At 38.7% G+C, this 27,113-nt stretch overlaps 1 protein-coding gene across 2 annotated transcripts in view; it reads left to right on the top strand.

The window, feature by feature from the left end:
* mpped2a (metallophosphoesterase domain containing 2a) overlaps positions 1-26,799 on the top strand; it is a 71,474-nt gene extending 44,675 nt beyond the window's left edge. For both annotated transcript variants that reach the window (XM_007558783.2, XM_007558784.2), the window contains exons 5-7: positions 23,050-23,165; positions 24,673-24,786; positions 25,493-26,799. In XM_007558783.2, the coding sequence (XP_007558845.1) occupies positions 23,050-23,165; positions 24,673-24,786; positions 25,493-25,611 (349 nt within the window). In that variant the 3' untranslated portion in view covers positions 25,612-26,799. The remainder of the gene's footprint in view (positions 1-23,049; positions 23,166-24,672; positions 24,787-25,492) is intronic.
* The last annotated feature ends 314 nt before the right edge of the window (positions 26,800-27,113 follow it).

Raw genomic sequence — 27,113 nt, 5'->3', positions numbered from 1 at the left:
GACCACATGTTCCTCTGTTTCCCTTAAGCCAAACCATTACCCCTCCACCACCGTGCTTCACAGCTGGAACGAGGTGTTTATGTTCATTTTTTTTCCAAATCTTACCTTTATTGTCATGTTATTTTTAAAAAGAAACTACTTTATCTCTCCTTGAACACGATTAGGGGCAAATATACTGAAACTAGGGCAACAAAAAAACAGAAATGTTGATTTGTTTATATTTACATTTGTACATTCAGAGTTTTATGGTCTTTTATACCATTTGTTTGCTGTTTTTGTTGGATCTATTTGGTTTTTCTGACACAGCTTCCCCATTTTAACTTCTATCTTGTTTAGTAAATAAGTTGGATAATTAAAACCCTTAAGTTGAAATGGTGTACTTTATTTTTACCATTAGCTAAGCAGCTAACGGCTGATCTGAATTTGGTCAGAAACGGTGCCTGTTTTGGTTGTTTATGTGCGTTATATTTCATATCCAGGCCTGAGAATTGGGTTGACATTTTTGACACCTGTAGCAGATCCAATAAAAGGCATTTAGGTCGGTATTGATCCAGAACGTTCTCTACAAGTCCAGATTTCCTTTCTATTTATTGCTTATGGTTGTTTTTGCTTGTCAGGCAGGGATTACAATTGAATAAGTCATTTTGAGACGGAGCTGTCCAAAGGTTTTGGGCATTTCCCACAAATGTAATTCAGAAACGGTGCAAATATGACCAACCTGCTTATATAGCATTAGCAATTCCATTTCCACAAAAATAAGATTTATTTTAAATATTTTGTGATTATTTTCTTGTTGAGCAGGCAAAATAAAGCGAGTTATTATATTTTCCATTGTGGTGAAAAGCTTGGACACCAGTGTTTTAGTCTTTGTGTTTCTCTCAGGTTTCCAGGTCTTAATTTTATCCACTAACTGTTGACTTCTCAGTGAGTTGATGGTGAAACTGAGCTCAGTTTAGCAGCTTGTGTGGCCGGCTGATAAGATCACTCAGAGGTCAGACTGGCTTGTTTGTTTCTGAGAAAAGATCAAAGATTAAGTCTGACTTTTATTTTAAATACTGAAGATGAACAATTATCTCTCTGTCTCCTTTATGTGTCATATCAATACTAATGTGTTTTTCTATTTGTGAGACATGTCCAGGCTCTTCTGTTAAGGAACAGGGAAGAGTTTTTCACCAAAAAAATGTTGCTTTTTGTTTGTATTTTAGAATAGAGTGACTTGGTCTCTGTTTTTGTTTTTTTGTTTTACCTAGAAGTCCTTATTTTTATTCAAAAATGTGAGAAATGTCATCAGTCTGTGAGACACAAGTGGATTAAAACAGCTGCTTGTTTAATTTTAGGCTGAGTATGTTATTTTTAATAACTATACAGTATTTTTTTCTTTTTTTTTTTTTGTTTTTACAAGTTTTGTTTGAATCTGTTTGCTTACATTTTCCTTTATCTTGCTGCTGTTCCACTTGAATTTCCCTACTACGGAATAATAAAATCTAATATTTCTTTTCTATTTATTTTCCCCTCGCTCTGATTGCTGAGCTTTATAAAATACACTAATGGAAAAGTAAGACTGCAAAAGAAAGATGAAGCACACCATGATGCTTAAAAGTAAAGCTAATTGTCCCACTAGCTTAAAAGCTAAACATGCTAACAGCTCAGATGCAAAATAGCAACATTTCCATCCACTGAAAACATCACAAACTATTTTTGTCACTAAAATTTGTTTTAGACTGTAGATATATGCTTCCACATGTGAAATAAACAGTTTTATGGACTTTTAAAGCTGCGACCAGGCTAAAGAAAAGCTATAAAACGAAGCGCACCGCCAAACAGGGAGTGCTAACTCAGTGACATCTGGTTTCAGAAACTGCATAAACAATGTAAAATACACAAAAAACAGTGTCATACTGAACAAACAATATTCTATGTTTCTAGAAATGTTTGTTTTTTCCAGAAGTTTTTATATTTTGCAGGAAAAAAATATTGTTTTATATATAAATAGCGTTCTTTATGTCTGATATTTCAAATTCAAAAATACTTTCTTGATCCCTAAGGGAAGTTAAATAAATATTAATAAATATCACATTCCAGCCTGGAGTCCAACCTTTTAGCCTTCAGTACTTTGATTTTTAGAGTTACCAGCTGAAAATACATTGAAATTCAGTTTTAAAATGTGCTTAACGAAGTACTATAAGGGCTATGTTGTTGTCTGTTTTTCGTCTCTGAACTTTGCTGTTTTGAGTGTTTCACATAAGAAAAATGCTGAATCCCTGAACTAAAGGCCAGATCTCGTGTTGTTTTTCTTTCATGACTTGAGGGACCTGCAGACAATAAATCACTAGTAATGTTCAGGTATTTCCTCGCTAAATGTTTCGCACCCAGCTGTCCAGGTTGTTATTGTAGCTATCGGGAAAGTCTAGAAAGTTAAATGTGGAAATGTTTTTACCGCTTTCTGTATTTATGGCAACATCCACTGCTTTAGTTTTCATTTAGTCGGTTCTGGCTTCGAAACCGACTTTTAACACCAGGGAAGAAATGGAGTGGAAAATGTTTGGGGTGTTTTGTTAAAATCTAATAGATTTTGTGGTAAAATTGATTTATGTACCTGTGATATTTGCATTTTTGCAGACACCTCAGAGGTTTAATTTTATATTTCTTCCACTATGAAAAGTCTGCTGTGGGTTTTTTCAACTTTGAGGGGGAAAAATAAATGGCAGAATGTTTTTCTTTTCTGAGGAGGTGGATGTTGACAGCCAGCAGTTTCCTGTGCTCAGAATGCCAACCAGACGAAAAAGCAGAGCCTGAACAAGCTCTGTGGATGAAGTTGCAGTGATTACTCTGTTGACTCGCCTCCTCTGCAGCCCGAGCCGTCTGACCTTCGGGGTCGACGCGCTGCTGCAACCCTGACCGGTAAACGAGACCTCTGAGTCCCCGCGACTTCTGTTTACAGCTCCGATTCGCTTGTACCAAATCCGTCAAGACGCCGAGTGTTCGGGGGGCGAGGCGGCATGATGAATGGGGTTTTTCTGTGCACCTTTTCCTCACTATTTCTACAGCCAGGGAGTCAAACTCATTTTCATTTTGGCCCATATAAAGATCCTTAATGTTCTCAAAGGGCTGGTTGTGCCAGAATGTAAAGATAAAACCCATTGCAAAATGTTAAAGTGCTAATAACTAAGCATTTCTTAAATTTAAAGAACATTGAACATCTTTTAACTTTGATCAGTCCCTCCAGGATTGTTTTTTTTACAATCTTTTGCAATCAAAATCACTATTTTTTTGTGTGGAACTAATTTAGAAATATTTGCAAGAAATAGTGTGATATTTGCGCTTATTAATGATGATGAATGTGACCATGTTACTCTCCATATCAATCACAAATTATAGCTTTATCAAGTAATGTGGAGGCAGCAGTGTAGTAGAAGTACCAAATACTGCCACCTGCAGGTGGGAGTTAGCATCACTTAAGCCCAATGTTCTTGACCAATTTTTGCAGAAAATTTGCAATAAACTTGACAAAATGTGGGGATCTGTTGATTTTGTGTGAATTTCCTTGAGGGCTGGACGATATGGCTGAAAAACGTATAAATGCATAAGCGTTTCATATCGGTTATCCATCATTTTCTTTGTTTTAGAGTGAGAGTTAGTTGAGGTCACCAACCTAGTTAAGATATTTGTGAAAGGTTGAGCAGGTAAATCTTCTGCCTACATCTCCCAGAATGCTGTGCGGTTAGGGTGAGTTTGGTGAAATTATAGAATATTCTATCAGACGTATTACCTGTTGATATTAATCACTTGTGTATTGCGATATATAGTATTGATTTATTGCCCGTTCCTAATTTCCATGATTGTTGAATTGTAATAAACTAAAGGGACTGATGTAATTTGCACTACAAAAACCAAAAAAGTATTTTTGGTCTAATTTCAAGCGCAAATATCTTATTACACTAGAAATAAGACAAAACTAGCTTAAAAGTAACTTCAGCAAGAAATATGAGCTTCTTTAAGTCAATAAATCCTTAATATTGGGGGACACAAATCTATTAGCTCCTACTTCAAGATTATTTCACCTAAAACATGGAAAACTGTGATGAAAAACTTTTTCATCAATATTAGATTTATTCTCTTAAAACAACCTCCCATATCTTGCTTGTAAGTTAGTTGTGTCTTATTTCAAGTGTGCTAAGATATTTGCACTAGAAACTAGACCAAAGAACTTGGTAAGATTTTGATGTTTTGCAGAAAAACTGCTTTGATTTGATTATAAAATGTTTGAGCACACTGTCTATTTATGCATCCCACAGGAGTCTAGAGGGCCATTTAAAAAGCAATGGCGGGCCAGATTTGGTCCCCAGGCCTCGAGTTTGACACCCCTGGTGTACAGTGTATCTCCAGGAAACGCATAAAGTTTCTTTTCCAGTTGTTTTCCTGAAGAACAGCCTTGTAAAGGTCAACGGTGGTTGGAGAAGTTCACTTTTCTGCCTGGGGTGTTTTGTTCCTGCGACGTGTTCGTCCCTCAGCTGATGGCCTTCAGAGCGCCGTTCCCGCTCTTTTCTCTTCACTGAAAGGACTCTCGAGTGGAGTTTCCTATACATGTAGTCATTGTTTGACAGTCTTTCCTCTTCCTCCCTTCCCTCCTTCCTCTCTTTCTTTTCTCTGTTCTTTCACTCTTGTGTCATGGTGGGAATAAAAGCTTGGAGGAAAGCTTTTTTTTTCTGCTAACAAAGAAAAACTCGGATGGAGCTGGAGGGAAATCGCAAAGCACAGATGAGTTGGATTGGGGGTTGCTGTGTGGCATTCTTGCCCTTTCACAGTGGTTTGGTACCTGGTGGTTTCAGAGGCTGCATGGTGACCTTTGACATTGGGACTGGCGGGCCTCAGTGGCGGCGTCAGCTTTAATTAGAAAGCCACACGACTCGACGTTTCGCAGAGCCTCAGATCCCAGACTACAGATGATCCAGTTCAGCAGAAGGGATGATGGACGAACACTGCGAAAACACAAACTCTTACCAAGTATTTCTGGTCTCGTTTAGTGTAAATATATTACTACACTTGGGAAAAAAAGGATAAAGTTACAAGTAACTTTTTAGCAAGTCAGTAATTGCTTAATATTGACGAAAAAGTACTACTTCCTCTGGTAGATTATTTCACTATTAACATGGAAAAATTATCTTGTTATAAGTGAAATGATCTGCCAGTTGAAATAGTTCTTTATGAAATATTAGTTGCCAGTTTTTTCTCATTTCAAGAGAACAAAATACTTGGTAGGATTTTGTGTTTTTGCAGTGCACAGAGTTTTGCAGTGCACAAGAGCTCTTCCAGACGAGCTGGGGTAGTGACAAACTGGCACTTATTGTGTCACTGGTACAAAACATAGCTAAGCTAAAGCAATTAATCGAGTTAATCATGATTAATCGATTATTAAAATAATCAACTAATTTAGTAATCGATTAATCGTTAACTGGATCATACACTGGACTCGAAAAATTTTATTTATGATGAAAGAAAAACAGAGTCAGAGCAGAAATGAATCCAAAGCTGTACAAAAATATATAATTTTTTCATTTTATATTCAAAAAAATCTGTAAATATTTTTACCCAGAACTGCTCAAGTGACTGTTTTAGCTTCACCTGTTTCAAATTATTAAAAAATCTTTAATCAAGTAATCAGGTAATCCAAAAAATAGTTGATAGATTGGTATTACACTGTATTGATGTTAAGTCTAGTAAAAAACACTGACATTAGAAGTTAGAAGATGCGTCCTTTGATAAAAATTATAATTTACCAAAGAAATACTGTGCTATTGCATTTTAAGTAATGTGTTTTTTTCTCCTTTAATGTATTTCTAGTGCAGTATAAAAGGTTTGAGTGGTTAAATTAAAAATCTGTAGAATGTGTCCATTTGAAATAAATTAATCGCCAGAATAACCGATTAATCGATTACTAAAGTAATCGTCATTGCAGATGATGGTGGACGTGTAAACTGTAGCGCTGAGGCAGACGTCCAACATCCGTTTTTAATTCCAGTCATGCCATATGTGGATTGAGATGTCTTTACCTTTTGTTTTGCACATTTTCTGCCCCGTGCCTTGTTGGATATCGGAATTGATGTGAAAAGCGTGTGAAGACGGCCGTAAATCTTTATTTCTGAAAATTTATCGCGTGTTGAAATGAATTGTCTGCAGCTGCTCTCTGTTCTCTTTAAAATAGTCAATGTGGAATTGATTGCTGTATACCACAGAACCTTTTCTGGTTCAACAGCACTCAAAACAAAGCTTACCTCAGCATTTTTACTTTCTGCATTTTGTTTCAGTCTCTTCACATTTCTTTCTATGAAGACTGTTTGGGAGCAGGAACCATGAAGAGAGAGGTTCTGGACCAAATTCTCCTGAACATTTCCAGTGTTGATGTGTAAAAAATAGATTTATTGCTCTGTTGATCAGTTCGAAGACGAACACCTTCAGTTCTGAATTTCTACGATTAGAGGTGATTAGGGTTATTTTTCTGATTAACCCATAAATACCAAAAGGTGCTTAATAGATCTTATTTTAATCAGGTGAAGCTAAAACTGCCACTTAAGGAGTTCTGGGTGGAACATATTTACAGGCAAGGGGTTTTTTATTGTCTTGAATGCAAAATGTATAGTTTTTTTGTTCCGCTTTGGCTTAATTACTGCTGTGAGTGTGTTGTTCTGCTAGAGAATTATAATTTTATGAGTCTGAATGCTCCTGTTAACGATGAAGTAATTTCTAAATTACTTGACTATTATTTCAAAACTCGATTAATCATTCCAGTCAGGGATTTAATTGTTACCAAATTGCTGTATTTACTATCAAATTCGTCCATCAGTTTGGTGGATACAAAGCATTTTATTTTTATTTCACTCATTCACACTTTCAGGTTAGCTTTTTAGCTAATGTAAGCTAAAACTGCCATTTGAGATGTTCTAGGTAGAATATTTCGCAGAGAAAGTGTTTTTTTATGTAAAATGTATATATTTCTGTACAGTTTGGGCTTAATTACTTCTCTGGGTATGTTGTTCTTTCTGCAGCATACTTTTTCTGAGTCTGTATACTCCAGTTAACAATTAATTCTTAATTATTTCAATAATTGATTAATCACTATTAATCGTTTCAGCTCTACATTTTTGCAGATTACGGTTAGTTTACCCACTTGGATTTGTAAGACAGTTCTGCCTTCGTGAGTTTTGTGTAACTTTTAGCATTAAAACCTAAACATTCTGACGTCTTGAGTGGCTTCGGTAATATATTAAGGGCCAAAACAATGAAATTGTTCTGTTTTCTAGTTGAGTCTTTTCCGTTGAATCACTAGTTGTCTCATCTGCAGCGTTTTTGACTCTGCCTTGTTCAGAGAAAACAAAATTACCTGCCATCAAACTGTGCAACTACTGACCTCTCGCAGCGAATAATTGGCAAAACTGTTCTCATGATGGCACAACTGGAAGAATTAAATAAATTAGGATTGGTTTTTTCTCTTTTTAAGGCACAAACTAAAATATTTGCCCAGGCGTTTTGTTGGAAACAATCATCTGCTGTGTGTGAAAGATACATTTTTAACAAGAAACCTGGGAAGCCAGGCAGAATCCTTTTAATTAAACCAGGAAAAAGATTGTCAAGCAAATGAAGTGAGATGTGAGGGATGCAGAATGGGTGCGGGATGAAAAGGAAGCCGGTGCAGGAATACAGCGGGGGATTAAAGACAGTGAGCGAGTGTTACAGACCCCTGGCCAGCTTGCTGCTGTAATGAACATTAGGGCTGCGGCATAAATTTAATGACCTGTGAAACAAACAGCGAGGCTGCGACCAGCGCCTCTGAATGCTAAGTGGCTCTATTATTAATACCAGCTCAGAGATGCAGCCGTGTAAACACACTGATGGTCTGTTTCCCCTGCGACGCCTGCTAACTACACGCCGGTCACGTGACCAGGCACTCCGAAAACGGGGTCACGTCTCTTTGTACCTGCAAAATTAATGACACATTGTCTGTTAACCGTCTACCTGCGCCAACTAACAGGAAATGAATAAGGCTGCGGCTAATGGCCGCGCAGGTGAGTCTCCTGTAATGAATGGCTCAGCGATGGGGCAGGTGAGGAAGTGGTAATAAATGGCTGCTTTGCAACTTGCAAATTAACAGGTTACCAAATGAGTTTTGTGTTTTCATGCTTTTTGCTGTTTGGAGACATCAGTTTGTACAAATTGAGGTGGAAAAAAACGGGGATAAAGCTGTTTAATTAAGCAACTACCTGAAACCACAAGGAGGAAAAACAATTACAACTAAAGGAAAAAATTACTTACAGAAAAATACCAAAAGCTGTTTATTAAAGGAAGTATTAGATTTGTAGTTTCAGCAGTGGATAAATGCTAGAACTGCAACTAATGATTATTTTAGTTATCGATTAATTGGTTGTTCTGACAGTTTATTGTCAAAACAAATAATTAAATAAATTCTTTAAGCATTAAAATATACATTTTATATTTTACATAAATATAAATATCCTAAAATGTACATAAAATGATCAAACGGTACATTTGTAGCGGTTGAATCTGCAGCTAGAAAAACAGTACAGTTTAGGGCTGAGCTGTTGATTCTTTTGTTATTATTAATTGATAATCGGATAGCAAAATGTGTTTAATAGATTTTTTTATTATTTGAAAACTTTCTGGTGTTTCTAGAACCCACCCAAGCCGTTTCAAAAACTTCCAGAGTGTAATGTCACAATTCATCCATCACTGCCCCATACCTAGTAACCCAGTCAGAACTCCAGCATGTTTGGTCAGTTGGTTTTATCACTTTATGTGCTGTACAATGGCTGCTGGAAAAGACAAGTGTTTTGTTGTTGACTTACCATACAGAAACCACTTGCTGCTTTCTTGTTGGTTGTGCAGGAGGCTCCACTTCTGCTTTTCATAGATGTATGGTTGTATAATTCCGCATCTGTTTCAAGAGCTGAAAATAGGCAGAACGGTGCAGACTAAAATCTCATTATCTAAGAAAGACTTTGTGCAAAAAACAGTAGTGAATATGTTTTTATAGCCAAAATATCTATCCTAACATGTTCAAAGAAGCATAACAGGGTTTCCCCCAGTGTATTATAAGCCTGGCAGGCCACCAGGCTTTACTGGTGCCCCCACCAGGCTTAGCATTGCTTATTTATTTAGGGGGGTTTTATGTTTGCATTTTTTTAAGACTTCATAGTTGGTGTTCAGATATTACTCTTCCAATATTCCAATAACAGATAATTATCAAGTGATATTTTCAGGTTTCCTGTCAACTTTAAACATTTTTAACTCAAAAACACGACGGGCTGCTGGATGATTGACTGCCTTAGCACCCAACCACCAGGCTCAGCAAGTTTTCTGGGGAAACCTTGCTTAATAAGTCACCTTCGAGAAAAAAATCATGATGCTAATGACAGTACCGCAACTCTGTTGTTTCCAAATATATATATATATATATATGTGTGTGTGTGTACATTTTATGTCTATTTTCCTACATTTGTATATTTCTGAAAATGATGGACATAATCTGTAAATTGTGTTTCCGATTCCCTTTAGTTGCTTTTTATTATTTAGTTTTTTTGGTGTGTATGCATCTGTTTTTGTGTTATCATTCCCGAGAGCATGGACAGATTTAAAGCGACGCAGGTTTAATTAACCAGTGCACTGCAGCTTGTGAGCATTTGGAGGCTGGAAAAAACCCAGCATTACCTAGAAGTGCTGATGCAGCTGAATCTGCAACAACAGGAGGATGCAGCTTGAGGGTTTTAAATGCAACATTTCCCACGAATAGAACCGAAAACTGTTTAAAAAAAAACAGTTTCAGTTGCTTCCACCTCATCCAACACATCATTATCCTGGTTTAAAACAGACACATGGGTGTTTGACATCCAGATCTGTCCACCTTTGTCTTTCCCCTTTGTTGTTGTGTGTTTATTTGTGTGGGGTGGACTCAGCAGGATTTGACTTGTTTTCTGTCCCATGCTGCGTCTCATGCTATGAGCAGATAAATATTTAAAAAGTAGAGAAAATCCTCAGTCTGTGTAGTTGCAGTGGCCAGAGGTGGAGGAGCTCTGCGTTAGACGCAACTTTATCACAGTTGGGGTTTTTTTTTCGTACCTTAACATGGATTTGGGGGGTAAAGTGTCCCGGGCTGTCAGGGCCATTATTCTCTGCAGAGATTGGTGTGAAAGGTCACCAACCTAAGTGCCGGTGCAGCTGAATTCAGCAACCATAAAAAAAAGAACCACATGAATAAGTTATACCATCAATGACAACAAGTCTGGACATGACTCTGCCGATGCTAAGTGCTGCAGGGTTTTCTGATAGAGAAGAGGTGCAAGCTCCTGAGTTTTTTTTGTGCAACTTTTAGGGGAAAGAAAGCATTAATGATTCAGGATGGAGTGCAGCAGGACCGGCTGAGGCGAAGGCTCCATCAGGCTGTTTAGGTGTGTTGGTTTGTCCTCTAAGGAAAACAGTCATTTCTTATTATAAGCAGAAAGTAAAGAAGCAACTTTTAGCTTTGATTCAACTCATCTGAAAGCAGAGAAAAAATAACCTCAAATACATGCAGGATTTCTTCAAAATTACATGTTTCAGATCATCAAATGCAGCCTGAATTGACTAATCAAATTAATCATGATAACTCAATTCTTGGAATAATCGTCAGGTAATTTAGTAATCAATTAATAGTTAACTGTAGTTGACAGTATTAAGGACATTTTCCTGCAGAACATACTCAGAGCAGTAATTAATCCTAAACCTCTTTCTGTTTTAGCTTCACTTCTGTAATAACTCTTATTTAGCACCATTAGCTTTCCAGTTATTGATCACTTAGTCCAAAAAATAATCATTAGATCTGTATTGATAAGTCAAGCAGAAAGAGTTGTTCACATGTTGGTGTTAGAAGTATTGTTGGTGTTAGAAGTATTGTTGTAGCTGCAGCTAAAACAACATAACATAGCACACATTTTACCATCTTAGGCAATAAAATGTTTATTTTCTTACTCAAGAAAATATTATTTGTTGTTGATTCAGAAACCACTTACTGCAATCTTGTTAGTTATGCTGGAGGCTCCACTTCTGCTTTTCAAAGGTGAACGGTTGTATAAATGTGCATCTGTTTGCAGCCATTTTCAAGTGCGAGTTTAAACGTTGAGTCAGTGGCCAGCAGCAGCTTATTTAGATTTAAAGTGACAGAACGCCCTAAAACAACTCAAACTGGACTGAAATTTTATTATCTAACAATAATTTTGTGCAGTAAATGTGAACATGTTTTTGTGTAGCCCACAGGCCTATTCTAACCTGTTCAAAGAAGATGTTACTTTCAATGTCTCATTTTGTTAATTTTGAATAGCTTTGAATCAAAAACAAATTTTGAATCAAATTGTGAGATGCTAAAGATTTCCACCCATAACATTAAGGTATGTTTGTTGTTTAAAGTATTAAAATATGCAGTTTGAAGCATTTTTACAGAGGATCTGGAGTATTTGTGTTTGATAAACAGCTGAAACGAAGTTTAATCTGGGAAATAACCTGACCAGCATTAGATTTGCCTTAAAACAGGTTTACGCTGCACAAACACACACGTGGTCTCCCCCTCCTGGGCTTTTCGCCGCTCCATCCCCCGCCCTGCTGTGTGGCCCGGAGGGAGCGGTGGATTGTCTGCAGAGAGCCATCCATCACAGTCGCAGCTACAGCTCCGTAAACAGAAGGGCAGCTTACTGACTGATTTCTGCTCGGAGGTGATAGCATTCACACCGTCCTGCAGACACTTCCATCCCTTCCTGCTGACCTCCACACCGCTTTGGTGGCGAGGTCGCCGCTCCGCTTATCTCCCCCCGCTGGATTTAGAGCGCTGATAACAGCTCTCTGTTGTGGGAAGAAAACAGTAAAAACCAGAAGAATGTGTCTTAAAACGATGAAGTTACACATTTATAGCGTATATCTTTAATAGATTGTTAAAATTTGTTAAATCATGTTTTACTATTTAGTGCATTGTGTTCCGGCCAGATGATTGTTTGTGTTGCGCAGTGCTCTCACTTGCGGTGTTGCAACATAATCTGTGACTGTTGCAGTTTTATAGCATATGTTCCCATACCTATTGTCACAGAAGATGTATCTTTTCAGGTATGGTGACCATCCTGTAACTTACAGTAAAATAACCAGGAGTGGGTGGAGCACTCAAAAATCGTACTCAAATAAGAGTAGCGCTAATTCGACATATTTTTACCCAATTAACGTAGTACTGTAATCTACTTAATGTTCTGTTCTTTGTATGAGAAATGTTTCAGTGTTTCTTGGTGTGGAAGCGTTGTCAGTTGCTATGGCAACGCGTCTGTGTGTAGCGTAGCGAACACAAAGCGTGAGAAAAAAGTGGTTTTGAGTTATTTAATGGTTTTTCTGCGTTATTCTCCCTGTGATGTGGTGCACTGCACTCATTTAATAATACCTTCGTCTCCATGTTTCATTCAGCTAACAGGATTTTTCTACCACGGCAGAATTTCCTGATGTAAACCATGACATGCAGGGGTGTGAAGTTTTGCAGTGTTGTCACTGGTTCTGTGTTCTGACCCGTTTATCGGCCCTGGTTTCTGTTCTTTCCTGGGCCTGTTGTCGCCTCCGTTTCTCTCCGAAGTCCAGTTGTTGTAAGGTCAAGACAGTGTCTGCAGACAGAGAGCCATTTATCTGCTCCGGCTTGATCCTGTGTGATCCGTCCAGAATCCCTCCGCATCTTCGGCCCCTTGACCTTTGACCTTTGCAGCAAAGGCTTGTCATGTTGGGACAAGGTGGAGCGTGCTTTAGGCTCTGAGCGCCGGCTGCTTTTCTCCCCTCGCTATCCTCAGGAGGAAAGAGGTTTTCCTTCCCACATAAGAGGAAAATAAATGCTGATGTAGTAAATAAATAACATATTTTAGGCCCTTGGCTGTAGAGTTTTTCTAAAGAATAACCGTTAAACATTTATTTATCAGCACCATCAGTGTGTTACAAGTTTGCCTGAGGCGGTGTAGTTTTTATATACGTTCTGTTTAATGTCTGATGTTTTCTGCTGAGTCAGAACCTCCAGATAAGAGATTTTTTTCTGCTTTGCTCAAAGGAAATCCCTGCTTCTCTGCACTTTGCAGCCTCTGTAGATTAGAGTGTTAGAGTTTTAGATGAATCGAGGTTTTATCAGATCGCAGCCAAAGCGTTGGACTCGTCTGGATGTTTCCAAGCCAAAGGTTTGGGGTTCAATTCCCAGAGTTTGGATGTTTCCTCTGTACTGGTACAAAAAAAAACATGTTGGGGTTGAATGGTGATGCCAAACATCCGTCCGTCTGTCCTTCCATTAAAATAATGTAAACATCAAATTGTTTTAGCCACTTTTTAGATAACTTCTCTTTTACAAACTGAGATTATGTACTTTCAAATTTTACCACACCGTTGTGTTTTGGGAATGATTTTATCTGTTGACTGATTAAACTGTTAGCGATCTGCTGCTGCCGTCTGATTAGACTGGATGAGATCTTTAAAGTACTTTATAGATAGAGAGTAAGGAAAATAAATGCATGTACAAATATCAAGTATAATCATAATACATCAAACTTATATGGTGCCTTGTAGGAAACTCGAAGACGCTGATAAGGTATCAACTAATAAATTAAATATTTAGTATCTAAGTTTGTTTTTATGTTGACGCCTGAAAGGAGACAGATTTTCTGAATCATCTCATCCAGGCAGACGGAGGAAAAACCAGACATTTTTAAAGTCATTTCCATTCAAACCCTCCTTCTCTCTTTGTCAGAAATGAAAGTTTGTTGGAAGCAGCTATTTATTTTTTTTAATTAGCTTCCAGACCTCGTCTTTGTGTGTGTGGAAGGAGAACCATGTGCAGGAATGTCCTAAAAGACGCACCTGTGTGTGTGTGCCACAGTTTCAGATCACCTTGTCCCGTCTGTGGAGCAGAACTGGGGAAATGAAACCGTGCCGGTCCATTTTTGTCACTCGATTCCCAGAGATATTATCCTCCCCCCTGCCTCTCCACGCTGCTTTTTCCTCCACTGCCTCTCTCCGTACTTACATTGTTCCTCGGGATCAAGTTCATGGAGGTCGAGGCTGGAGGAGGGTAATGGGACCCTCGTCCTTGTGTCTCGGCCCCAGCCCCCATACAGCTCCTCTGAATAGAACCCAGATTCCCTCTTTCTTTACTGGTCTGGTCTCCAGTTTCTGCCGAGCCGCATCGCTTCATGGCAGATGCATATTTCAGAGATTTAGTGTTCACATGTGGTCCAGTCTGTTTTCGGATAACGCACTGCTGCTCCTTCCAGTTTGATGTGCAAATACCACTCTGACAAACATAAATGTACATATCTAAGGGTGATATATTATGCTTCCTTTAACCGGTTAGGATAAGTCTACGGTCTACACAAAACATCTTCATTACATTTTTCTTTTGCCCAAATTCTAACAGTATTTCCTTTCAGAATGAGCTGCTTTAGGGCGCCTTGTCACCTTAAATCTAAATTAGCTGCTGGCCCAACCAGCGTCTACACTCGCACATGAAATTAGCTGCAAACAGATGTGCAATCATGCAACCATACATATTTGAAAAGCATTAGTAGAGCCTCCTGCACAACCAACAAGAATGCAGCAAGTGTTTTCTGAATGAAACGGCTCATTTTCCAGATAACAAAAAAACATGAATTTATTGCCAAAAAATGGCTGGATGTTGTTTTTTAACGCTTGTTGATTTTTTATTTTTTTTTTACCTTAAATGCAAAATGTACTTAATTCTTGCTTTTAGTGTCTTCTTTCATCAAATTCTTTATTATACTGTTTACTCCAGTTAACGATTAATCAATTTCTAAATTTGTTAATGATTATTTGAACAATCAAATCAATTGCATCAGCTATAATTACAGTTAATGCGATTTATCTGTTACCAATTGTTCCGTCATTTTGGTAGATGAAACATTTTAGTTTTATTTCTTACTTCTCCATATCAGACTCACTTTGAGGTTTGCTTTTTGGTTTCTTTACTCTTTTGATGGCTGAACTAATCCAGTCTATCTCTGCCTGCTGGAAGGTTTGTGGATGAGTGTGTGTGTGTGTGTGCGTGTGCAGGTGTGTGTGCGTGTGTGTGTTGCAGGACGGCGGATAAGGAAGCAGATTCTTAGAAGATGCACTCTGAACTCCTCTACTTTTATTTGATTTCCTGTTACAATGTAGGGCGCTCACCCCGTCTGCGTTTTTTTTTTTCCCTCCTGAGTTTCTCGCTCACTCAGCCCTGAGAGCAGTGAAGCGCTGCCAGTGGCCGGCTTGTTTGAGAGCAGCTGTGTTTGCTGTGAGATCTCCACTGTGGTTGTTTTACGTTAGCAGGCTGCAGGTCAAACTGCAGCTGGAAAGGCGTGAACCGCACCGTCCCCATGGCTCTAGCCTCTCCTAAGTGGGCTAAGTCTGGTGGCTAACCCTTGGAGCCTTTGTGTTTGGCGGCAGGATTAATCCATTCCACACTCCATCAGTCACTGGGCACAGGTTATTAATGCAGTGACAGAACGAACGCTCGCCAACACGGCTCCTTCACCCCTGCGACTTCCACTTCGTCCCAAAGTTTGCAAAGGTGGCCTTGGCGTTGAGAGGCCATTTGTCAAAGCACAGGCAGAGTCTTCGCTTGGCTCCTTTTAATAAGGCTAGCTGGGCTCTGGGAGTTCAGGGCATGCACTCTGCTTTGCACATGCTCATGCAGTCCTGAGTGTCAGCCGCTGCATCCCGCGGGGCTTATAAAAGTCCCATTAACATGGCCGCCCTCATTGGTCCTGACAGGTTGATCAATTAGACCGCGACCCCGGGGCCGCTGCGACTCAGAGGTCATATAGGATGGATGGCCGGACCTTCACACCACTTCTCAGCCTCCTGCTCCGCGTTTCAACTGGTATCTGCGGCGCAGGTTGTTCATCACGGCCAGCGAACGGCTTCATGCCGATGTTTCAGGAGCGGCGCAGCTGCAGGTGAAGGATGATGCTTCACCTGAGATGCGTTCGATCTTCCTTTGATAAAATACAGGGAGCGTAAAAGTTTCCGCCTGCAGGAAGCTTCTTCTTCTACGGAACGCTATTAGAGGAAAAACTGAGGGAAAAAAAACAATTCCTACTTTTTCCAGAATTCTGACTTTTTCTCTCTCAAAATTCTGATATTAAATTCAGAATTCTGACTTTAATATCAGGATTATGACCTTCCTTTTAAGAATTTTTTTTTCCCTCAGTATTCTGACTTTTTTTTTGTTCTTATTATGTTCTGTTGCAGTGTCAAAGTTCTTAACTTTGAACACTTTATCCATCCTTAACATACCTTTTATCACGGCCATTAATTTGATAGTCATGCTTTATTTTGAAAATCCAAACATAATATTTCTGATTTGATTCCATCAGTAGATTGTGTTTATAAGTTATTAATGCTTTATATCAACATGTTTTGAACATCACCAACTGATGTTAATATTTTACACCTTTCTTTAACTCATACTGGTTTTTAATGTGAAACAAATTCAAATTGTAACGGATAAAAATCCTCGACTGTTGTTAGTATCACAAGTTCCTGTTTTGGTAGATTTAACGGATTCAGAATAGAATATGAATTTTGTGAGTGACTTTTGTATCAAATTTGAGGGTTTTTTGGACTTCTGCATTTTAAAGCGGCCATCTTTGTTCCGATCTCCATCTTAAGCAGTGAGGTCAAACTTTACAGGTGTTTAGTACACAGAGTTCACCTGACCTTTACAGCCTGAGTGTTTGCTGAGTGCGACACACCTGGAGGAGGCAGAGAGTCTGCAGTGTGTTTGGTAAATAGTCGACACTCCACAGAGCAAATGAAAGTAGCTCAGGTGTGGGTGTGTGGGTGTGTGTGTGTGTGTGCGTGCGCGTGTGTGTGTTTGTCTTTTCATGTGGAGCTAATAAGAAGCAGATTTTCCAGGTGTATTTTTCCCTTATCTGCTTTTACTTTTGCATATTCAGCATTTCTGTTCAATTTAATGTGAATTCAGGTCATAGATTATAACAAACCTCCATCTGTAAAGAAAAATCTGCATCCAAACAAACCAGCAAAAGATTAAAAACAATCAAACACACAGCAGGAGGCAATATTGATGGACAAGAACCCCAAACTGAAGAATCAATGTAAACACAATGATCATCCAAGAATAAAGTGCTGAAACCTCTGGGTTTAACACACAGATGTTACCATGGAGACCTACTAGACAGGCACCTGTCTCAGGAATTTAAAAGTTCTCTGTGCCAAGCCGAGTCTGCCTGCCGTTGAAGACTAATTGTGAAAAACAAACTAAAATTATAAAGAAGGTAAAATTTCTCTTATTACACCAGAATGCTTTACATAGGCAAAGTCTTTGTCTCCATTATTTGTTGTTTTATTTCTTGTCCATATTTGTCCTGCAAAGACTAAGCTATACAGATTTTCTAATATTCAAAACTTACATTTTTTTTTTGTTTTATTTTATTTTATTTTTACTGAACATATAAAGTACAAGGACATTTTACACTTGCAGGAAATTTAAAGTAGCTGTTGCTATCTTTTATTTATTTATTTATTTATTTATTTTTGCTTGCATGTATAAATTGCAGAAAAAATTCTCCTGGAAAGATCTTCATATAGTCTTGCTTTTTTAATCTACGGAAGAGGATTAGGGTCACTGAAAAAAATTTTTAAATTAATCTCAGCATTCTGACTTTTTGATCTCAAAAGATTAAAGTCAGAATTCTGAGATTGAATTTAGAATTCTAAAAAAATAAAAAGTCAGAATTCTGAAATTAAAGTCAGATTTTATGTTTTCATTGCCCTTAATCCTGTCCGTACTAATCCATCCTTTGATTGCAGAAGCTAGGATTTTAGTTTACATAACATTTCATGGGATTATCCCAATAATCTGATTTTCAGAGCATATGTGATTTGTAAATCTTTAAAAACGTAGCCTAAGCTCTTTATTATGGGCTTTTTTTTTTAGGTTTACTTGCAGCGCTTTTGTCATTAAATAATCAATCACTTAGTTATTTCCGATAAATCAATCAGTCCAGTCTTCCTGGATGTGAAAGTGCTCCTATTTCTCTCTTCGCCTTGATCCAATGAGCTGTAAAAATGGTTAAAATGATCCATCGTGGGAAGGAGGAGTCGGGTATGTAGTGCATAATGAGAGGAATGAAGCGTTGAGTTCGTGTGCGCTCTGTTTTCGGGGCGCCGTGGACCCAGAGTGCGGCGCTCGGGGGGAGCAGAGGGTTAAGAGCGGTGTCACGCCCGCAGAGACACTGCGCCTCCGTCCTAATGATGTCCACCGGCCTAATTGAATATTGACGTTCTGCGCGCGAGGGCTAAATAGCTTCTGTCTGCTTTACCTCCGCCTGCTGCAGCGTTTTAACCCGCCTGCTCTGATGATCGTTAATGCGCCTGTTACCAAGGTTACGAGCTTTTTGTCCGTTTGACGCAGCTTTACTTTTTTTTAAGTGCTGTTGTAGATGTTTAATTAAAGAAGGCATTTTGTTGCATTAAAGTGACAGCTGAAGTCTGCTCCTTCTTTCTTTGTTTGCTGCTTCCATTTCAGTGGTGAGCGTCATCCATGGACGGTTGTACATGGGGGCTGTCACGGGCCCATGGCCGCTCTTATTGCCTCTGATTCATGAGATAATGTAAAATCTATTTTTTATTGTCATGATATAAACAAATTAAATACAACTATTAAGAAACAAAACAAAATGTGTGAAAAGAGTGGAAAAAATACATTTTACAGAAACAATTTTTAGTTTCAGATTTTGTCCTGTTTTTTTTTTGTTTGTTTGTTTTCCCCCTCTTTAATTTCAGACATTTTTTTCTCTGTTTCAAACATCTGTGGCTGTTCAGTACAAGTCGAACCGAATAGAAAATGTCAACACATGAGACACAAAAATGTGACACTGACAAATTTGTGCAACATTTTTAGTCCTTTTTGTTATATATATTTTTCTTAAGCCAATCACACACATATAGAATATCAATATGTTTTTCATTTTCAAACTTTGACATCAATGTAGCGCCATAGTTCTGCAACATTCAGCTTTGGAGCTGAAAGTAGCTCCTTGTCTGACTTCTCTCCCTCTACTGGTCCCATCCCTCTCTACTGGTCCCATGCCTCTCTACTGGTCCCATCCCCCTCTACTGGTCCCATCCCCGCCTCTACTGGTCCCATCCCTCTCTACTGGTCCCATCTCCCTCTACTGGTCCCATCCCTCTCTACTGGTCCCATCCCTCTCTACTGGTCCCATCCCCTTCTACTGGTCCCATCCCCGCCTCTACTGGTCCCATCCCTCTCTACTGGTCCCATCTCCCTCTACTGGTCCCATCCCCCTCTACTGGTCCCATCCCTCTACTGGTCCCATCCCTCTCTACTGGTCCCATCCCTCTCTACTGGTCCCATCCCTCTCTACTGGTCCCATCCCCCTCTACTGGTCCCATCCCTCTCTACTGGTCCCATCCCCCTCTACTGGTCCCCAGTAGAGAGGGACCAGTGTAGTACAGTGTAATCCAAGCTGCATCCCAGCCACACAGGAAACAATCTCCCGTTTCTGTGTCCAGGATGCCATTAATCTGGGCGCAGGTTAACAAATGCGCTTGCATGGAAGGTGTATTTCATCTGCAGGCAGCCAATAACGGGACCGTTGTGTTGTTGGTCGGGGAGTAGCTCCACTTCAACATGTTTTTACTCACATTAAAATAAAAACTGCCCAAAAAGTTACTCAAGCAAATTAAATCACAAAAAACACAATTTAACTAATATTTACAGACAATAATTCAGATATACTGGGTCAGGTACTTCCAAAAGGCTCAGCAGGTAGAAAGTAAGAGAAAAACAAAGTTTGCTCACAAGTCTTTCTTTGTCTTAAGCTGTAGATGCGTCTGCATCTTATGTTTTTGTTTTTCTTCTGTCAGTGAATTTTCTTGCACAAACGTAGAACAAATGTTTAAACCCAGTTCTGTTTGATTCGGGTGATGTGGTGGGACCGCTGACCTCAACCTCTTATTAATATCTTCAAAACAAAAGCAGCACAAATGAAAATGTCAACAAAACAAACATGATGCAGTTAATTTACACCAATTTGTTTGATCCCATAAATGTAGGAGGGGCTTTTTGACCTTTGACCTTCAGAAACATTTATTAATATCTTAAGAATGATGGCAACACAAACACCGTTTTGTTTGATCTGAAGGAGGTGTGTGTTGATCTCTGTCCCAGTGCTCACAGGGGTAAAGGATCCAGAAATTGTTCTCATCCAAGAGGACTGAAAATTACGCAAAAAGATGAGGGGCTTTGAAAATTAAAAAAAGATGATCTTTCTCAGAATCCTGACTTTATCAGTTTTGTTTCTTACCATCAGAATTGTGATTTTAATCCCAGAAATCTGACTTGATTTATTTTTCTCCTTTTCAGTGACCCTAATCTTCTTCTGTAGAAACTTAAAAAATTTTACTCAAGTAAAAATAAAAATTACAGTGTAGTAAAACAATTATTTTTCCAGTTAGTTACTCAGAAAAATGTAACTTGGATTCCCATATAAAAGCGTCTCTGTAGCAGAAGTCTGTACGTGTTTATTTAACTTCTGCTTCAACAAATAGTGATTTATTCATTTTGTCAGGAATGGAAGTGGGTTGAGGATGTTTTATTTTTTAAAAACCAGAGCCAGATTCTTAACTGTGCTGGTTCTTCCTACCTGACCGGGTCCAGTTCCTCCACGGCAGCGGTGCGTTTTCATCTGAAAAGCGGCGATGCCTCTCAGTAATCCATTAGGCTTCCATTAGCTCCGATTTGTGTGATTAGTTTTAATTAATCAGTTCGCTCCATGACCTGCCCCCCTCCTGCCTTCTCCTCACATTTCATTTCTGCCCTCATTCCTCAGCTCTCCACCGACCAGCAGAACGAGGCGAGCGAATCCGTGACGAAGCTCGCCGAACGAACCGGGTTGTTTTTGTGCTTTGTGTGGTTCTGAACCAGAAGGGATTGTGATCTCATGTTTTACACATCCCGCTCCCCTGGAACAGTTGGTATCGATTAGAGCCGCGGTGTCCATCCTTCACCCTGATTTCCCCCCGGTCAGGCGCCACCCGCCATCTTTGCTGCACATCTCACATTCAAACGAAGGTTTTTATGCTTCGTTTGAAGTAGCAGGTCTGATTACCTGCTGAGGTATCAGGATGATGATCTGTCTTCCTTTCCTCCCTTCTCAGGACTCTTTCTACTATTGAGATAAATGAAAGATCAATTTATCCACCAGGCTTCGCTCCATTTCTCCTTCTCTGCTTTGGTTTTATTGGATCTGCTTCTGTCTAACTGGGGCTGTTGCAACAATTACTAATCAAATCGATTAGCCTGACTATATAATATTCTATATGTAATCAGGAAAAAAATGTGGAAATTTCTGATTTTGGAGAGTTGAAAATTTGCTTAAAAAGTAGAAATGTTGAGATTAATCTTTCTAAAATGGTCAACTATAATATTTTCTCACTTTCAAAAGTTTAAAATTTTAGGTTGAAATTAATCTAAAAATTTCTGCGTATTTTTCTCGCAAATTTTCAACTTTTAGAGCTCAGAACTTTCTGAGTTTGTCTGGTAAATTTCTGAGTTCTGAAAGTCAAAATTGTGCAACAAAAACTTTGAAGAAAGAATTTGGAGTTTCAAAATTTTAGCATTTTTGACTTTTGGAATTCAATCAGAAATTTTCAAGTAGAGCATTTTTCGAAACCTGGAAATTATAAGATTAATCTCATATTATTATTATTTTTTTTTTTCAAAAATTTTTTTTCTTAAAACTTTCTAAAATAAAACAAAACTTTCGAAACTCAGAAATTTCCACTTTTTAATTGACCTCAAAATTCCTGAGCTTTTCCCACATTTTGACTTTGAATTTTCTTATTTCTAGAACATTTCTGAGACTAATTTCAGAATCTCTGGGTTTATTGGTTCACATTTTTGACTTTTTAAACTCAGAAATTTTCAAGTTCCGTCTAGAAAATTTCTGAGATTGATCCCAAAATTTCTAAGTTTTTTGATGGAAAATTACTCTTTCTATCTGCAGTGGCTCTAATTCTTCATTGTCCAAACCATTTGGTGAATCTTTGCAGCCCTAAACGCGCCCCGTGCATGATTTGCTGTATTTCTTTATCTCTTGTAAACCCATGAATCCGTCTGTCCCGCTGCGGCGGATCAAGGTTTTCTTTGTGTCTGCTGGGAAGACGCTGCCTGTCACCGTGGCGACACAGCCTCCCATCCAGGCTGCTGGAGGCGGCCCAGCTGCTGTCACTCACCCTGCAGAGGGAGCAGCGGCTGACGCTGATGATAGAAATTCACCTTTTCTCTCCTACCAGGCCTCAGCAGATGCTTTTAGCTCCTACGATGAGTTAATCCTTGCTGTGAGTGCTGGAACGTAACCAGGACCTCGTTAGCTTGTTCTCTGGGTTAATTTGTTGTTGTTTTTTTTCTTAAAGGTGATCTGTCATGCTTCACTGAACAGGTTATGATAGATCTATGGGTGATACAAAACATGATCATTTTTTGCACAAAATTATTTTTAGGTAATACGATTTTATGACACCTCAAATCAACATTTACACTTGCACTTGAAAATGTCTGCAAACAGATGCACAGTTTTATAACCGCACATGTTCAAAAAGCAGAAGTGGAGCCTCCTGCACAACCAACAAGAATGCAGGGAGTGACATCTGAGTAGGGGGTGAACAACAAAACACTTGCCTTTTCCAGCAGCCATTGTACAGCGCATAGAGTGGTAAAACCAGTTGACCAAACATGCTGGAACTCAGCATAGGTTGCTAGGTTACGGCCTGGGTTCCCCTGGTGTTGCTAGGTAACAGGCAGCGCCTGCTGATTTGTGACGTTACATTTTGAAGGTTTTTGAATCGACTTCTTTTTCAGACACCAAAAACATGAGCTTATTGCCAAACTGGCCGAGTGTTTTGGCTTTTTTCTAACTGATTTCTGTATTTTTCTCGTCCCTCCCCCGTCTGTTTCTGCAGGACTCCATGGTTCAACGGCTGGGGGTTCAACCTGCCTCGGGGTCAGTCTCTGCTGGATAAATGGAACCTCGTCCCCGAGGGCGTCGACATCCTGATGACCCACGGACCGCCGCTTGGTGAGTCCAGTCAGCCAATCACAGCTCCCCTCATCGCCATTAATCAAACATTAATCAATAATCTGATGTGCTGATGTGATGTGATGGGCAAAATGTTATGTTTCAGTTGTTGACTGTGTTTCTATGACTTTGTATTTTTATGATGTAAAACACTTTGAAATGCCTCGTTACTGAAAGGTGCTACACAAATAAAATTTGATTAATTGATTGAACGTCTGGAGGAATAACAAGCTGGGCAATTAATCGATCAATCAACCTTATCAATTCATCAATATTTTTTAAGATTTAATTATAAGTAACTATTCAGAAAAAGGTAAATAATTCCTTAATATTGACGAACAGTACTAATTCCACTGGCAGATTATTTCACTTAAAACATGAAAAAGTTAAATAATCTGCTAGCACTTATTAATCAATATTAAGGAATTATTAATTTAAAACAATTTAAACAATTTAAACAAGCTGGTAGGCGGAGCATCGGCTCCGCAGACGGCGGCCTGCGGATTTGCTCCGTCATTCAGTATTTGTGTTTCCCTGCATGGAAACGAAGTAATCTCAGACTTTTCTTGTGGTTTTCGCAGCAGATTGATTAGTGTTTCCTCCTGGCTGTTTGGGTCTCGGTTGTTTTTTTCCTCGTTTCTACTCTCCATCTGGCTTTATTGAGTGATTTCCTTCCCTTCTGCCCACGGAGGCTTTCTGCTGCTGCGGCCGTTTGATTGCATGGAAACTCAATTTCTGCTGGAGAGGGAAGCAAACGGGTTCTGGAGCCGGTGAGGAGAGGTCTGGAATCATCTGGACCGGTTTAAACGTGTAGCTCCAAAGGCGCCATGTTGGCAGGATTTCACAGGGATCGCAGAGAAAAGCTGGTCTGACGGAAAAATCACTGAAAAAATAACATTTATAAACCGTTGGTTCAATTATACACTGTAAAAACACAAAATCTCACCACTTACTATTGGGCTAGTGTGAATATCTTACCATTCAAGGGTTAGGGTTTATCAATCCATCCATTTGGATGGATTGATAAATCCATCCATCCGTCCGTCTTTCTTTCTTTCCAGTCATTCGGTCTTTTTATCATCTGTTGTTTTCTTCATGCTGTTATTCGTTCATGACGCCTGCGATAAATTCAAGCTAAAGCTTCGTTTTAAAAATGATTCAAATATGAAAAACTTTGATAAAATGTTATTAATACTTAATTCCTTATAAGTGGATGCCTGGATAATTGCAAGTTTTCTAAATTCACACAGTTTTCTCTGCAATGAAAAAAAAAATCTGGTTTCAAAGTTTAGAACTTTAAAAATAGAAAAATTAACTTTAATTGAACAATGCATGAAGGAAACCCTATAAATGCTTTGTTGTTTTGTTTCCTGGAGGTTTGTAATATAGTTTATAACACAGTATAGTTTCAGACTGTTGTCTTTCAAAGGTATTGTTCAGAGTACTGACATGTTTTATATCTAAGAGATAAAAGTCAGTAAAACGGTGAAATGAATGTATTTTTCAGGTTTTAGAGACTGGGTTCCTAAGGAGCTGCAGCGGGTCGGCTGTGTGGAGCTGCTCAACACGGTCCAGAAGAGAGTCCGGCCCAAACTTCACGCCTTTGGAGGCATTCATGAAGGTAAACAGACAATAAAGGTCTTGGTCAGCTGTAAAAGCACTGAAGTCACATAAAGCTGAAATACACTGTGCAAGACATATTTAAACTGGTTATTGATATTCTGACTTTTTTCTCAGTTATAATTTAGTGTCAATTTATGTCAGAATCCAAATAAATAACCAAACATTCTGGGCTCTATTACTATTATGTTGTAAACATTTACTTCCTTGTTATAAGATTTTCAAACCTGCGTTTCATCCCCACTGAACGCTGGTCCCAAATTTCTTTGGTAGATTTGAGTTTTAAGACTAGAGTTGCCTGTTGCAGCAAAAACCATTTAAACAATTGTGATTGAGCGAATAAAGTCAGAATTCAGAGGAAAAATCTAAACGTTAAGAAAAAAAGACAAAATTCTGAGGAAAAAGTTTGAATTCTGATTTTAAAATGTCAGAATTCTGATCAAAGTTAAAATTCTGAGAAAATAGTTAAAATTCTAAGTCAATTCTGAGATTAAAAAAAAGGTGGAGATTTTGAGGGAAAAGTTTGAATTCTGATTTACAAATAAATAGTCAAAATTCTAAGAAAATTGTCAAAATTTAGAATAAAAAAAATCTAAGAAAAAGTCAAATTTCAGAGATTAAATCCAGAATTGAGGCTGTTTTCCCTCAGTGTTCCTCCTCCCCTCCCGTAGTTTAGTGATGTATTCTGACGGCGTTGGTCCTTCCAGGGTACGGCATCATGACGGACGGCTTCACGACGTTCATCAACGCGTCGACGTGCACCGTCAGCTTCCAGCCCACCAACCCCCCCATCGTGTTCGACCTGCCCAACCCCTCCAGCTCCTGAGGCCGCCGCCATCGAACGCCGCCGTCAGGAGGAACGACTTTTCTACGAAAAAAAAAAAAAGATTCAACTGTTTCTTTGCAAGTTTTTTTTTTTTTTTTTTTTTTTTTTTTTTGGAGAAAAAAGCGACGGGAAAACTCGGCGCTAAAGGAGAATATCGGTGTTTTTCTGTTTGTTTTATTCTTATTCTGTGCCAACAGTCCAGGCTTTTTGCCTGGCATCACTCCATCATATTTGATTGTTGAAGAAGGCGAACGAGTCCTTTAAAAAAAAAAAAAAGAAACATGGTTTTACTGGAGAACGACGAAACATTGAAGTTGTTTTTGTCATCTTTAAACCAGCAGAACGTTTTGGGTTCGTCCCACCGGTATTCTCCTTTTTCTATGAGATTTTGTGGTTAAACAATCTTGCTCTTGATAAATATTGGTCAGAACTGTAAAATAAATGACGCTTTGTGAATTTGTACAATTTCTTTACGGTTTGGTTCGGCCAGACGACGGATGCCATTGTTTTTTATTTTACATTGTGTCATACGATAAATATTCAGTTTCTGTTTTGCTTTCTCGTCAGTTCTTTCTCTCCTCCTATTGGCTGACAGGGACGCTGCCTTAAACTAGCTTTAATGTTCTTATTTATTACCCATCATGCCCCGCTGAACAACACCTGACGATCGGCGGGACAAAAAGCTACGAAAACAGCCACAATATTCACTTTTTATCAAGGATTCCTCATCTGATTTGGAAAATGTATAATATCATATATATAAATTATATATTCATCTTTTAAAACATCTGTACTAAAGTTGTGTTTTGAAGAAGAAAAAAAAGTTTTTCTGTATCTTCAGTGCTTGCATCATTTCTCCATGTTTTTGTAGAAACGGTCACAATCCAACAGGTGTTTTCCCTGAAACACGCCTGCCTAAACATGGATAACAAAGTGTAAAATCTGATAGTTTTTGTGTTTTATTGCTTTTTTTTTCTAATTTTGCACTGTGTGTAAATGCAATCTTGCTAGCACAAAAAATGTTTTGCCAATAGTCGTCTGAACTCAGCTGTAAATGCTCTTTTTCGTGCTCTCTCCCTCTCGCTGTTTCTCTGATTGTATCGCCATGGAAACGTTAGTTCTCTTTCAGTTTATTGTGATATTTAGCTGCCTTTATATGCAAATAAAATTGCAAGATTTTTACTTAAAGTTTTTTTTGAATAAGTGAAGATATCCGTCCAACTGTTTATCCAACCAGCCATATATATATATATATATATATATATATAACAGTGTTGTGTTCAAGACCACCTAACCCGAGACCAAGACAAGACCAAGACCAGAGTGTATCGAGACCGAGACAAGACCAAGACTTTTGGGGTCCGAGACCAAGTCAAGACCAAGACCGAGGAAAGTCGAGACAGAGTCAAGACCAAGACCAGCTACAGCTACATGACACAATAAAATGTAAAATATGATCGAAATTGCATCTCAGAATAATCTGAAAGATCCATATTCCCATA

Source organism: Poecilia formosa, unplaced genomic scaffold (assembly GCF_000485575.1).
Source record: "Poecilia formosa unplaced genomic scaffold, Poecilia_formosa-5.1.2 Scaffold99, whole genome shotgun sequence".
NCBI lineage: Eukaryota > Metazoa > Chordata > Actinopteri > Cyprinodontiformes > Poeciliidae > Poecilia > Poecilia formosa.
This window is presented reverse-complemented; position numbering and strand designations above follow the sequence as displayed.